The sequence below is a fragment of the Orcinus orca genome, chromosome 2 (assembly GCF_937001465.1).
Source record: "Orcinus orca chromosome 2, mOrcOrc1.1, whole genome shotgun sequence".
Taxonomy (NCBI): domain Eukaryota; kingdom Metazoa; phylum Chordata; class Mammalia; order Artiodactyla; family Delphinidae; genus Orcinus; species Orcinus orca.
The window spans coordinates 125552653-125567310 of NC_064560.1; the positions used below are offsets into that span (position 1 = coordinate 125552653).

Here is a 14658-nt window from a genome sequence, read left to right on the forward strand (position 1 = left end):
CCACAAAATAAACCCTTTGAATATGTACAACTCAGTGACTGTTAGTATTCTCACAAATTTCTGCTATCATCACCACTCTAATTCCAAAACATTTTCCCTGGGTGATCTTATAAGGGAAAGAAAAGCGGGACTACACCTGATTACAGAAAGTACATCTGAAAGCTTTTCCTAAAAATGGATATGTTTTTACACTCAAGAAAACATGTAAATATTTGTGGCAGAAATCAGAAACACTTATAAATCAAGCTTGATAAGAATATTGCCAGGTTAGCTGTGACAAACAATTTCATACATGTTAGCCTACTGAAGAACTTTCAGATCTACTTTTAGTATATTCCAATCCTCTTGCGTGAAAGATAAGATTCCTCAAAAACTATAGCTTTAAAAAATTTTTTTTATTGGAAAAGAGTTGATTTACAATGTTGTGTTACTTTCTGCTGTACAGCAAAGTGTATCAGTTATACATATATATATCTCCATTCTTTTTTAGACTCTTTTCCCATATAGGTCATTACAGCGTATCAAGTAGAGTTCCCTGTGCTATACCAAAAACTACAGCTTTAATGCCTGTTAGATATCTCCAACAATGTGCCAATTATTTTTATTACAACACTTTCGGTACAACAGCACAATGTGCCTTCTAATGATCAGTAATTTCAAAAATAAATGACTAAACATCAATGTGGAAAGAGAATTTAAATAAAGAGAAATTAATTTAAGCATTTGAAAGAAAAAACACTCAAAGGAACTGCTTCACACAAAAAGTCCTCTGACAGGAACTATTCCAGCAACAATTTCCCTAGAAGCAACAACAAGATTCAACAGGACACAACTCGAACTGGATCTTTGTCAGCTTACAGGACTTATCAGACTTTCAACATCAATGAACAATATGTTTTGTAATCAAGGGTAACTGATGCAACTCTCCTGGTTTTATACACAGACCCCCATGAATATTCACCCAACTTTGAGCCTTGTACTCCTACCAGAAAAAAAATGTTAACAGATCTCTGAGTAATTATAAACTATGCATGACAGTTTATAGCATATTTGAAAGAGCTGACAATGTATCTGAGTGACATTAACAACTCTATCTAAAATGGTAGTTTTACGTATGTTGGCACAATTTATGTTAAACTCATTTAAGAACTTCCAACATCTATTACATCAGGAATGGCCTTAAGAACAAATAAAAAGACAGGCCTAATTTACATAATTTATGAAAAAGATAATTTGCGTTAAGACTACAGAATCCAATCTGCTGTCTCCTCAGAAGACAGCATACTAAAATATAAGCGACTCAGTTAAATTTTAATATTTGATTATCCTCCAGTTTTTTTTGCGGTACGTAAGCCTCTCACTGTTGTGGCCCCTCCCGTTGCAGTGCACAGGCTCCGGATGCACAGGCTCAGTGGCCATGGCTCACGGGCCCAGCCGCTCCGCGGCATGTGGGATCTTCCCAGACAGGGGCACGAACCTGTGTCCCCTGCATCGGCAGGCGGACTCTCAACCACTGCGCCACCAGGGAAGCCCTATCCTCCAGTTTTAAAGATAGAGTATTTATAATCTTTGGGATTTGATCACCAATACCCACAAATACCCAAGCAAAAATACAAATCACTCTAATTCTCCTAACAAAACATCATTTATCACTTACTTCCTGATATCTAAAATATATATATCTCCTTAAGAAACACCCAATGCCTTCATTCTTAAAGTTTCTAACAAAAGTCAGGCTAATGATGATTAAAGTGCGTAATACCTTCATGAAATATTCTGGTCTCCTCTCCCACCTCTCCCATGTCAAAAAAGAGAAAAGAAAAGAAGAAAATAGTACTTGAATCTCAACTAGCCTCCAAATCTACCCCACTAGTTCACAGGGAATACAGGTGGCAGAGGAACATGCTAAACAACACAAAATACAACCTGCAAAATCTGTGGTCTAAAAAAATTTCCAGTCTGTGGAACACTGATGAGATTATTTTAACTATTTTAATTATAAATGGTATTGTCATTATATTTATAAAAGCAGTCTTTATATTTTACTGATATACTACTTTCTTATATATGTATATTTGAATTAAAAAGTTCCATAACACAGAGTAAACAAAAAAGTTGAAGTAACTACTAAACAGCATGTCTAGAAAACAAACACCAATCAGTCTTCATTTCACTATGAAGACTCTGTCACATAAAGAACTCTAATTATGCTAGAGATGTTAGTTTTTGTGGAGAGGAATGGTGGGGTGTCCATGATTCCCTTCATTTTGATACTACAGGAATATTCATGCTCTAAAAAGATTGGGAATTCTTGACTGATTAAAAGCATGATAATATTTGAGGGTTATTTTATAATGCAATCTATCTTCCACGTTGCCTTTAGTCTTCATAACAACTCTATTAGTAGGCATTATTATCTCCATTTTAGCGATAAGAAAACTGAGATGACATATATGACTCTGGTCATAACCTTTTCCACTAAGTGATTAAGTCTTTGGATTCCTCAATTATTCTTTTCTCTGCTCTGTATCAGCTGCCTCCCTAACATAACAATAGGTAGTAGAAATGTCAAATTTATGTCTTGAAATATTCATGTGAATTTCATGTTCTTCAGGGTATGACTAAGGACTAAAGTGACTAAGTAGACAGATTTAACCTCCATTTACATAACAGGAAGCAGAGCTTTCAGCACATCTCACAGCCAATTTCCTATCTTCTTAAGAATCTAACAGCTGATTCAGGATGTCTTAATCTTGTGAATAAAGTATCTTCAGGATGACTTCTGAGAGAAAACTATACCATTTTCCTGAGAAGTTTTTCCATTCTTAAAATGTTCGTTTCCCCAACAGACCTCAGTATATATTTAAATGAGCTCTTTTCCAGGTACTATTTGGTTACTCCATCACTCATCAGAATTCTTTTTCTACTGGTTCAGATTAGAATGGAAGATCAAAGACATTCCTTTTCACTGACACTCCATAATATCAAGCAATACAGAGAATAACTAAATGTCTCTCTTGCCTCTTGAAAAACTAAAAAGTGAGGCCAACAGTGCTGGTGTCACTTTTTTTTTTTTTTTTTTTTTTGCTGCGGTACGCGGGCCTCTCACTGCTGTGGCCTCTCCCGTTGCGGAGCACAGGCTCCGGACGCGCAGGCTCAGCGGCCATGGCTCACAGGCCCAGCCGCTCCGCAGCATGTGGGATCTTCCCGGACCGGGGCACGAACCCGTGTCCCCTGCATCGGCAGGCGGACTCTCAACCACTGTGCCACCAGGAAAGCCCCCATGTCACCAATTTTTAAGACCAAATAGCAGTGGTAAGAAATTTGAAGATATTTCTGCAAACATCTAAATGATTTCACTCTTCTCTGCTGTCTCTCTTTTACTCAATTTTGAAATTCCTCACTTAAAAGAGCTTTTCCCAAACTTATTTAGAGTAGGATGATAAAGGGATGGTCAAAGTTTCACTGCCTCACCAAGACAAATAAAAGTAAAACTTTAGAGGACAATTCTCATGAAGGTAGAAGTGTACACTGTTAAAATTTTCTATACACTCAAAGTCATACATAACTTATCCCTATCCACACATCTACCAATTTTCTCATGACTTTTTCAAATACGAATGCTATTCTGTAGGCACAAGAAATCATAATCATTGTTCCAACCTCCCTGCCTTTTAGAACTGTATCATCACCCCCAATCTACAATACAAACACTTCAACATTAACTTCTAAAGCAATCTGTATTGTTAATTCATTATATATGCTTATTGCATCCTATTTCATATTGGTTGGTTTGCTCAAAGGAGACTTGGATTTTTAAGGTTAGGAATCATTTTTTACAGTTTTGCTGCAATCCCTTACAATGCAAAACCAAGGGGCCAGTATGCAATAGGGAAATAATGAAGAGAACATGATACTGCTAATTTAGTCCCATTTCATCATTAGGCAAGTCAGTCCTTACTTTTATGTGGCAAACAAATTAAAACATTTTCTCTGACAATATATATAAACTGATTCTTTGATATCAACAGAAACGTCACCTTAGCTAGTCTACCTCTGACAATTTTGGGGAAGGTATTTTTTCATTATTTTCTGGCAGAAAGAGGGGGTTTTATTTGAAAACATGTCTGTTATTCATTACTACAAAATGGAACATTACTACGCAATAGAAAAATAAAATGGTTCTCACTAGACAGCTTCTTTCTGGAATAGACAAAACATTTTAAACATACCTGTCATAATAATCCCGTTGAAAGTCATAGTCCAAGTCAAAAGAGGAGCTGAAAAATAAATACCAAAGAGGATTAATTTGGAACTGTTGATGTAAATTCACAACAGCCGATGGGAAAAAAAAAAACCCACGCTAAACCAACCCAACAAATAGATCAATAGATTAGCATGAACTAACATCCAATCATAACACAACAGATCTCTAAATTCCAATCACCTTAGGTCACTGGCCATTCAGTGGCCAAACTGCAAATTTAGGTGTAAGACTGCTAAAATGTCAACACACAACATTAACAGCTAAAATAAGAACATGGAAAAATACAATAGTAAATTAAACATTTTTATGTCATCCTCCTTCCCTCTCTCCCTCCCCAGCTTCTTAGAAGCTAAATAACTCCTCCTGAAGGACTGTAATTTATGCTTTAAATACCAAACTACTCTTTAATAGTAAAAACCTCAGGGAATTCTAATAATTCTCTGGGAAATGGGGTAAAAGGAGGTATATTAACACAAAATTAATAAAGCATTACTTTCGCACATATAAAACATACTACAGTTAACCCTCCCCACATCCAGAAAACAGATAGAGAAGATGCCCACTGATGGACACAATGCAGTTATAAATAATAAAGTTCCGGACCTGAGTAGAGGGGACGGAGAAGGGTGTTCTGGTACTGACCCGTACATCTCCGCTGCAGATCGTTTCACACCTGCTTTTCCTCGGTTCACTTTTGGCTCTGCAGCCAGATTAATATCTGAAAAAAACAAAAACAAAAGCTTTAATGACACCTCCGTTGAGGGGGTAGGGTGGGGTGGGGTGGTCCTCAAACTGCAGCTTTTTAAAGTGTACATGGCCATACATATCAACAAAGGTCTAAAGATATACCTCACCATTCCTTGTCATATAAAATAGGCTCAAGAATTTTTTACAAGGTTTGGACTTAATCTTCCATTTCTTTGTCCTCTGTTCTGTACCAACAAAGCATTCATTATGCAAAACACATTAAGTTTGTCTCTGGTACCTTCTACCCTCAGCTCGCACACTTCAATGAGAAACTCTCACCATTCAGAGAGTGCTCACTCAGTTACTATCAAAGAAGAAAAGTATCAGTGACCAACAGTTGCCTTTCCAGAAATGATTCTGTGTATTTAAAATAAGCACAAATATTAGGAATGACCTCAGAGATATAAATATATAGCAATTCATGAATTAATATGGTTGAAGTACGGCACCCTCAAAATTATCCCCAAAGAGGAATTTTTAATTCTCCTTACAAACAGGATAACCTGAAAAGTTGCATATAAAATACTTAAGAAATACTGTGCAAGGCTGCCCTGGTAGAGCAGTGGTTAAGAATCCGCCTGCCAATGCAGGCGACACGGACAGGTTGAAGCCCTGGTCCAGGAAGATCCTACATGCTGCGGAGCAACTAAGCCCGTGCGCCACAACTACTGAGCCTGTGCTCTAAAGCCCGCACGCGACAACTACTGAAGCCTGCGCGCCTAGAGCCCGTGCTCCGCAACAAGAGAAGCCACACAATGAGAAGCCCACGCTCCACGATGAGGAGTAGCCCCTGCTTGCCGCAACTAGAGAAAAGCCCGTGCACAGCCACAAAGACCCAATGCAGCCAAAACTATAAATAAATAAATAAATTTATAAAGAAAAAACAAACGAAACTCTATTTGGAGAAACTACTAAAAAAGAGAAATACCGTGCAAACAGCGAGATGCTTAAGTAAACAACCTTTACATGCATGCATACACACAGTCCAAGAAAAGGGAAACACGCAAAAAAAAAAAATCGTAGTTTCCATATACAGCATAATTTTTAAAATACCTATGCCAGAGTACCCAGCTGCTTGCCATGCCACCCACTACCTATGAAAGAGTTCATGTTCTCCCTCCTATTTTAACAGGAGACCATTTGTCAAAAAACAATTAGCCAAAAGCTAGCCAGCTCTCCAAAACTCAGTTTAAATGACTAATTGAAAAACAGACGTTTAAGTACACTGTCTATTTGCTAAACACCATTACATTTATGAATAATCTTCAGAGTTCTTGGCTCACTAAACATTTCTAATTTTTAATATGTAATGTTTATTAACAACCTTGCTTTTTACAGTTTTGACTTTGGAATCTTAAGATTTTACAAAACTAAATATAGAATTTTTAAATCAATTTAAAAATGTAATAAAATGAAACAGAACTAAATTATATATCAGTTGATTATACAACCTTATAGAATAATTATTTCATGTGATTCTAAACTATAGTATAGTTGACTCTTGAACAACATAGGTATTGGGGCGCTGACCCTCTGCACAGTTGAAAATCTGCATATAACTTAACAGTTGGCCCTCCTTATCCATGGTTCCGCACTGGGGGATTCAACCAACATTCCTGTAATACTGTAATACATATTTATTAAAAAAAAAAAATTCCACGTATAAGTGGATCTGCGCAGTGCAAACACATGTTGTTCAATCAAAGGAAAACTGTACTAAGTCAATATCCAAAATAGAATATACAGTAATAAAATGAACCTCAAATCTAAAATAACATTTAGTAATCTTAACTTTGGTAAAAACACCTATGATTGTTTGAAACTGCGGTACAAAGCGCACGTAAAAGCATACGTTTTGTTTCTTAAAAAAGTAATGTGGGGCTTCCCTGGTGGCGCAGTGGTTGAGAGTCCGCCTGCCGATGCAGGGGACACGGGTTCGTGCCCCAGTCCGGGAAGATCCCACATGCCGCAGAGTGGCTGGGCCCGTGAGCCATGGCCGCTGAGCCTGCGCGTCCGGAGCCTGTGCTCCGCAACGGGAGAGGCCACAACAGTGAGAGGCCCGCGTACCGCAAAAAAAAAAAAAAAAAAAAAAGTAATGTGTCCCGTATTCTGCCCAAGATCCAACTGAAATTCAGTAACGATAAACACTCCTGGTATAACAGGTTTCTAAATAACTCCCATTAAAAGGAGCCAACAGTCTTATGAAAAAGGGACAAACTCCAGGATAGATCAAGAAATACACAGATGACATGGAGTATCCTGTAGTACCAGAAAGCAAGGAAGCAATGCAATATTAGAAGAGTAAGGTCTCAAGGACACAGGAACCAACTTGAAGGTTATCGATCCACTGGCCAAAGACGAAATATCCTGAGCTCTAAAGAATGATTTGCAATGGACTGAACATATGTAATGCGATCTAAAGTTTAGAATATAAACTGTTTATCAACAGAGATCAGATCTCATTTCTCAAAATTTGAACATGCTAGATCACAGAGAACCCTACTGGGAGAAACCAATATCTAAAACAACCTTTTATTGAGTGTAACATACTGAACTAGAAGCTTCTCGTGAAACATCTCAATTAATCCTCTCAATTTATCTAATTTCTCTTGACAACCCCGAAGTATTATTACTCAGGTAAGAACAGATAATAAACTGACGTCCTATTACCTTCATTTTAACAAATGAGAATATTAAAGGCTCAGCCAAACTAGACAGACTGCCCAACACATAGTTGTGAGGCCCCACCATACAGCCCAGCAATCTAACTCTAGAATACATGACTAAGCTATACTGTCTTCACCCAGTCGACTGTGCAGTAAGACACAGCCATTTAAAGCAGCAATAGTACCTTATGAAATATCACTCCTATCTCCCCTACCTTACTCAAGACTGCCAACTAAGAGTTATCCAGTCTCTACTATCACAAAACGGCCTAATAAGTATAATCCTCTTTAGCCTATGAAACCTATAAACCCAACATTTTTATTAGGCTAATGTCAGTCATAACATCCAGAACACCTCAGACTGTTAAGTTTATGAAGAGGGAGACAAAGAGAAGACATGAACAGAAAAACTCTCAGATCTGAATTATATAATCAATGATATAATCAATATACTCAATGAAAAATTAATTCAACCCAGACCTTACCTAAAACCTGGCCAGCAATCATTCTGCCATCTTCTCCTGCCACAGCAGCCCGGGCATTTCTCTCATTAACATACTGAACGAAGGCAAAACCCTTATGAACAGAGCAACCCACGATTTTGCCATATTTCGAGAAGATTGCCTCCACATCAGATTTCTTGACCACAAGAGTATTGAGATTCCCAATGAATACACGGGAGTTCATGGAGCGAGGATCCGTCTTGTTGGTAACATTGCTGGCCATTGTCTTTGATGGTAAGGTGCTTCACAAAGCTGAAAAACTGAGAGAAAAAACGGCATTCAGGTGAAAAGATGTTAAAAACAAAACAATCCTTGATAAAAACCTGTTCTACTCTTATTTTGAACCACTGTGACTACCTACTACCTTATTTTGAACCACTTTCAGTCAACTGAAAAGGATCTCATAGCAGCAAGTATATTACTATTCAGAGACTAGAACCCCCTGAATAAATCCTTATAGAAATTCAATCTCCTCTTCTGTAGTATATTCCTGCTAGATTATCCCTTGTGGCGGGGGGGGGGGGGGAGTCCTCTTCACAGATTATTGGCAACACAATCTTCTTGGGCATTATTAATTCCAAGTGACCTCCCTGTTTTAAAGTCCTCAAGGAAATTAGAACCCCCTAAGCTACCACTGACTTCTTGTTTTTCACCTTCCCAGTCATGCTAACCTAACTATTTCTTGCCATCTATCATCAATAACTCCACCTTCTTGCACACTGTTTTTACTAAAATGAGTCTCACTCATTCCCGCGGATACACAGAACTCCAAATTCTGCCCGCAAACCCTTCTTCAGCCAGATGAATGTGGACCTAACACACTACCCTTCAAGTGTAATTCACTTTATTATACAAAAGCAATAAACAGAACCAACTGATTCACTCTGGAAATAATCTATTTCCAGGTACTTCAACTGATTTATAGTATGCCATAGATTATCAATACCATCTTTTTTACAAAATGTAATGATTCTTTAGTTTTTATGTGAAAATATAATACAAAATATAGCTGGGACATTTAATAATGCTGGATGGTGATGATGATAAAACTACCAGGTAGAACACTGCGTGAATCAAAAAAGAACCAGGAGACGGGCTTCCCTGGTAGCGCAGTGGTTGAGAATCCGCCTACCAATGCAGCGGACATGGGTTCGATCCCTGGTCCGGGAAGATCCCACATGCCATGGAGCAACTAAGCCCATGTGCCACAACTACTGAGCCTGCACTCTAGAGCCCGTGAGCCACAACTACTGAGCCTGCGTGTTGCGACTACTGAAGCCCGTGCGCCTAGAGTCCATGCTACACAGCAAGAGAAACCACCGCAATGAGAAGCCCACGCACCACAACGAAGAGTAGCCCCCCGCTCGCCGCAACTAGGGAAAGCCCACGCGCAGCAACAAAGACCCAACGCAGCCAAAATTAAATAAATTAAATAAATTTAAAAAAAAAAAGAACCAGGAGAACCAAGGAAGAGGATACAACTTTCCTCAGACCGTTTCAAAACAAAAATGATCTTTATGTATGTTATAGAGGCACAATCCTGTAATTACATGGAGACTCATGATATCATTTTAAAGTGCAGATGTTTTGACATTCTTTAGCTTTTGTATCAGTCTACTGCTCCTTCCCACACCAAAGTTAAAGAGTTTAAGATGGATCCGCCTTAGATTTAGTGTAACATTCTTAAGATTATTTCCCATTCATCCCTTTGAAAGGTTCCGACATCAAATTAAACAAAAGATACCAGTGTCTAGTATCTCTTAACTTTCCAATCCTCAAGATAATCGTAACAAACTAGTTTTCGTGGATTATGTAAAAATGTTTTATATATACATACATGTAAAAAAAAATACAGTATAATATTTATACATGACCACCACCATTCTGACCCTTAAAATACCTAGTCATTTCATAAGCATACTGATTTTAAAGCTGTAAAGCGCCTATCCTTTCTGAAATTCAAGAAACAGCCTGTCTTTACTTTGCCTTCTAAATTACACCTTTATAAACAGTTAATTTTTTGACTAAGCAGTAAAAATTTACCTCACAGTGGCTAGTGAGAATCACCAACAGCCTTTCAACTTAAGTGGGAGCACCAGAAAGTCTTAGAACACCAAGAGGACTCAAAACAGAAACCTACTAAAAGGCCTAACTGGTTTCAAATACTTCTGCTTGGCTCTTAAGGTTTGCTACTAAGTGGGGACTTAAGCCAGTTTTCAGCAAATGTTTTTCACAAACAATAAATATACCAATAGCAATTACACGTAAAATCTCCCTTTTTAAAAAAAATTTTATTTATACTTCGCTCCGTTGGGTCTTCACTGCTGCGCGCGGCTTCCTCTAGCTGCGGCGAGCAGGGGCTACTCTTCGTTGTGGTGTGTGGGCTTCTCACTGCAGTGGCTTCTCTTGTTGCGGAGCACGGGCTCTAGGCACACGGGCTTCAGGAGTTACGGCACGTGGGCTCTAGAGCGCAGCCTCAGTAGTTGTGGCGCATGGGCTTAGCTGCTCCGCGGCATGTGGGATCTTCCCAGACCAGGGCTTGAACCTGTGTCCCCTGCATTGGCAGGCGGATTCTTAACCACTGCGCCACCAGGGAAGCCCCCTCCCTGGGTTTTAAAGAGAGTAACCACCATGGGTAAAGCATGGACAGCATTTACAACAGAACTTTGTGTCAAAGCATCCATCCCAACCAAAACTCCAAAATGCACGCTGCTGAGGGCAAGCCAACAGCTAACACACACACGGTATCTATCACTGTGGGAGAAGCAAAGAGAAGCAACGGCGAGCCTAAAAGACCCAGAAACTGAAGAATACCAAAACACCCAGGTAGTATTTATTGGAAAGGAAAAGGGAATCAATGTCAGGAAAAGCAGTTCCAACAGGGAGAATTTTGCCTGCTCCAATAGTGGGTGAGTACAAGGTACTGCAGCTTAACGGTCTGAAGGTGCTAGAGCAGCTGAAGTCTCTATAAAATCTCAATACCAACTCAGAAACCCCATATGCACCATTCCTTTCTCAATCCCTTTCGTCTCCCTAAAACTCCTAACTTTACAGTAAAATCACTTTCCTCCTTTTAAAATAGTTCTATTACCTAAATGTATATCCCTGCATAGTATAGTCTTACCCATTAAAACAAGTTTGGCGTGTTTTTTTGTGTGTGTGTGGTACACGGGCCTCTCACTGTTGTGGCCTCTCCTGTTGCAGAGCACAGGCTCCAGACGCGCAAGCTCAGCCGCCATGGCTCACGGGCCTAGCCACTCCGCAGCATGTGGGATCTTCCCGGACCAGGGCACGAACCCGTGTCCCCTGCATCGGCAGGCGGACTCTCAACCACTGCGCCACCACCAGGGAAGCCGTGATGTGTCTTTTAAGGCTCTTTGTATAAGTCCCCCTTTAACTTAAAATTTATCTGTTGAAGAATCCCGGGCATTTGTCCTGCAGTTTTTTCCAGAATTTCATACCCTCAGTATAATTCCACATATACTTCTGTCCTTTGTATTTTCAGAAATTGGAGGCTGGGACCAAAGGCTTGATTGATCAGACTCATGTGTAACACTTCTGTAAGATTATATATAGGTGGCATTATCTTTTTGTGGTTAGTAATGCTAAAATTCTACCAGATCTCTCTAGGCATTTTGGTCCCTCAAGATTCTAATATATTACTTAGAAAGAACTTGGAAAATAGTTTATCAGTTCTTGCATCTTAGTAACAGTTTGCCTGTGTCCTTTATATTTGTCAGTTTCACTGGGTATAAAAATCACTGAATAACATTTTATTTCCTTAAATATTTTATTCCATTTACTTCTGGACTGTCACAGAATCATTCTAAAGTGTAAACCTTGCTGGCAAAGTTGTATTTTTCTCAACTTAAGTAGAAACTGCAGGGTTTTTGCTTTATGTAACTCATTAAGCTTTTTTCTTTTTCTTTTTAAAGACTTAACAGAAATGGAACAGTGTATCTGAAGCTGCCTCATGGGTCACAGAAGTTTACACTTTGGAGTCACCCTCATAAGACAGGTCAATTCCTCCTAGATAGTATCAGTGAAGGAAGAAATGGGAGAAACTGTTCTGACTGGGTTAAAACTCAGACCCAGAGGGTATATAGTCTTAAAGAACTATATCAGATTTTAAGTGTAAAAGCAAGTTGCAGAGAAAGGGGTCAGTTTTTGCTTTTTACTTTATACAGAGCTGTAGCATTAGGTTGCACTGGGTTGGCCAAAAAGTTCGTTCCGTTTTTTCATACGATGGTATGGAAAAACCTGAATGAACTTTTTGGCCAAGCCAACATTCTACATGCATTTTTGTAAAAGATTTTAAACTCAGTATTCTAATTACCAGCAATTGCAGTCTTTAGAAAATTCACAGATTACTTTAAATGACACGAAAAATTACGATAAAATGTTTACGTTAGAAAGCAGTATATATAATTGTACAATACTTAACAGGAGGCATATATACCTACCCACATAATAATTGTGTGCTTAGGAAACACAGGGCAGAAGTATTTAAAAATATTGTTCCATGGGTACTCTTGTGGTTAATCAACTGTTACCACCTGCATAGTTTTTTATATTACCCAAATTTTCTACAATGAACATGTAAGTTTTTTGTTTTGTTTTTAGGAAAACATTTTAAAAGTCAAGCACCTAACTCCTAATCAGGAAATGCATTTGAGAGAAATAAAAAAGGGCCCGTCACATTAGTAACAACAATTCAGGTTCTTTAAACATTTATTTCTTAAAAACTTTCAAATGTTTTGAGAACATCCATGTACTAATGTACACTAACAGTCTTAACAACACTGTTACATAATGAAGTAACGTTAATTCACATGAATTAGTTTTAACTTTAACAACCTATTCTACTGTCTCCGTGAAGAATGTCTAGTTCACGGATCCAGAGTTTATAAATCACAACTTCTTCCACTTTTTGAAAATCAGATGTTTCTGGCACATCATAAACACTCAGCAATTTCTGAGTATTCTGGTCACACCCTGCAAAAGTTTTCTCAGCAAAATCATTAAGATAAATTCATTCTTTTAAAAACTCAATACTGAATACTACAGAAGAGCTAAGTAAATAAAAGTACATAGAATAAAAAATATACAGAATCAGTTTCTTTCCTAAAATTGGTTTCAAAGAGTAAAACCAAAGGGGGAAAGATTTTTGAAATGATTATGATCCCCTGGATACTCTGCGTCCTGTTTAATTCAGTAGCAGAGATCAAGTGGATCTGGTTACCAGAAAAGCAGAATTCCACCATAGCACAGACAACAGAAAAAGACTGAGTATTTTCCTAGAGGCTATTGGGTGGCAGTACTCAAACCTCTAGCTCATGGATGCATGCACATGTGTGTTTGCATAATATTTTTGTTGTCATCCCAGGTTCTTACTTCCACAATTTTTATCATCAAAGGATCACTAAGACTGGTGAGTAAAAGTCAAAACCAGGAATGTTGAGTTACTTTTATTGCTTTATTACACCAAAGGATCTGTGTGTCCATCTAACCATGTTTCATGTTGAAGCAATAAAAGCAACAAGAGATTTTAGTGGCAGCGTGAAGGACAAGAATTATAGAAATGTATTTCTATTCCCACTTCTACCATCCCAGTCATATCCTAAAACAGAAAACACAAAATCTTACATCTAATTGGAATGCAAGCAAACCTGTCAATTCTATTTCCAACTGTTCATTCTGAACCTGAGCTACTGTGCTCTCTGCCCTCTTAAGAGGCAAACCTAGCTTGGATTGTCAATCCAGTTTAAAATCTGGGAAATGTTTATAACAATTACTCCATTTCTCTTAAGTTCACATTAAAGAGCAAGTAAATTCTGCTGGGAAGAAATATGACAAGGTGGGAAAGGCAGATTGTGCTGACAATCATGAGACGTTAAGTTTCAAATGGTCCGGAAATGTAGGTTATGAAGGTCCTGGAATTTGCTGGGAGCTGGGCAAGAATCAATTCATAATTGGAATCAAGCTTTCAACTCCCTTGTCCTTATGTACTGGGCACTGGAACTCCAACTTTAGTGGAAAGGGGATGGACGATAAATACTTGACAAAGCAGTGCCACTCATTCAGACTGTGTTCAGTATCATATGTAGGCATATTTCCAGGGAGGATGGAGGCGGGGGGAAACACACAACAGAAAGTAAATCAGCCACAAGATATTTCTACTGAGCTTTTCAGTCAGTCCTCTACCAATTTGCCCTATTCAACAGGCTACTCACATTATACTTACTCATATCACATTATCCGTTGGACCAGAAAAAAAGAAATTTAAAGATGGCATCAATACAGCTTATCAAATGTCAGATATACTAACTAGAGAACAAGGGAAATAACTTACCTCGGACTAGGAAATTCAAAACCCCACCTTAGAATTTTATCACTATCCCTTAAAACCTAAAATAGCCTCTACATTCAATTTAAATTAGATGCAACTGCCATATGCCTAATACGCTATTTCCCA

The 14658-nt window shown here is 38.4% G+C and overlaps 2 protein-coding genes across 16 annotated transcripts in view; one reads left to right on the top strand and one right to left on the bottom strand.

Annotated features, from left to right (window-relative positions):
• RPGRIP1 (RPGR interacting protein 1) overlaps nt 1-14658 on the top strand; it is a 162519-nt gene that overhangs the window by 43105 nt on the left and 104756 nt on the right.
• Nucleotides 1-14658, bottom strand: part of HNRNPC (heterogeneous nuclear ribonucleoprotein C) — a 47370-nt gene that overhangs the window by 13031 nt on the left and 19681 nt on the right. For 10 of the 15 annotated variants that reach the window (XM_012534564.3, XM_004274092.4, XM_033435936.2 and 7 more), the window contains 3 exons: nt 8166-8443; nt 4871-4985; nt 4233-4280 (listed from right to left, as the gene is read on the bottom strand). In XM_012534564.3, the coding sequence (XP_012390018.1) occupies nt 4233-4280; nt 4871-4985; nt 8166-8406 (404 nt within the window). In that variant the 5' untranslated portion in view covers nt 8407-8443. The remainder of the gene's footprint in view (nt 1-4232; nt 4281-4870; nt 4986-8165; nt 8444-14658) is intronic. The other 5 variants (XM_004274095.3, XM_033435942.2, XM_012534567.3 and 2 more) reach the window with 1 other exon arrangement.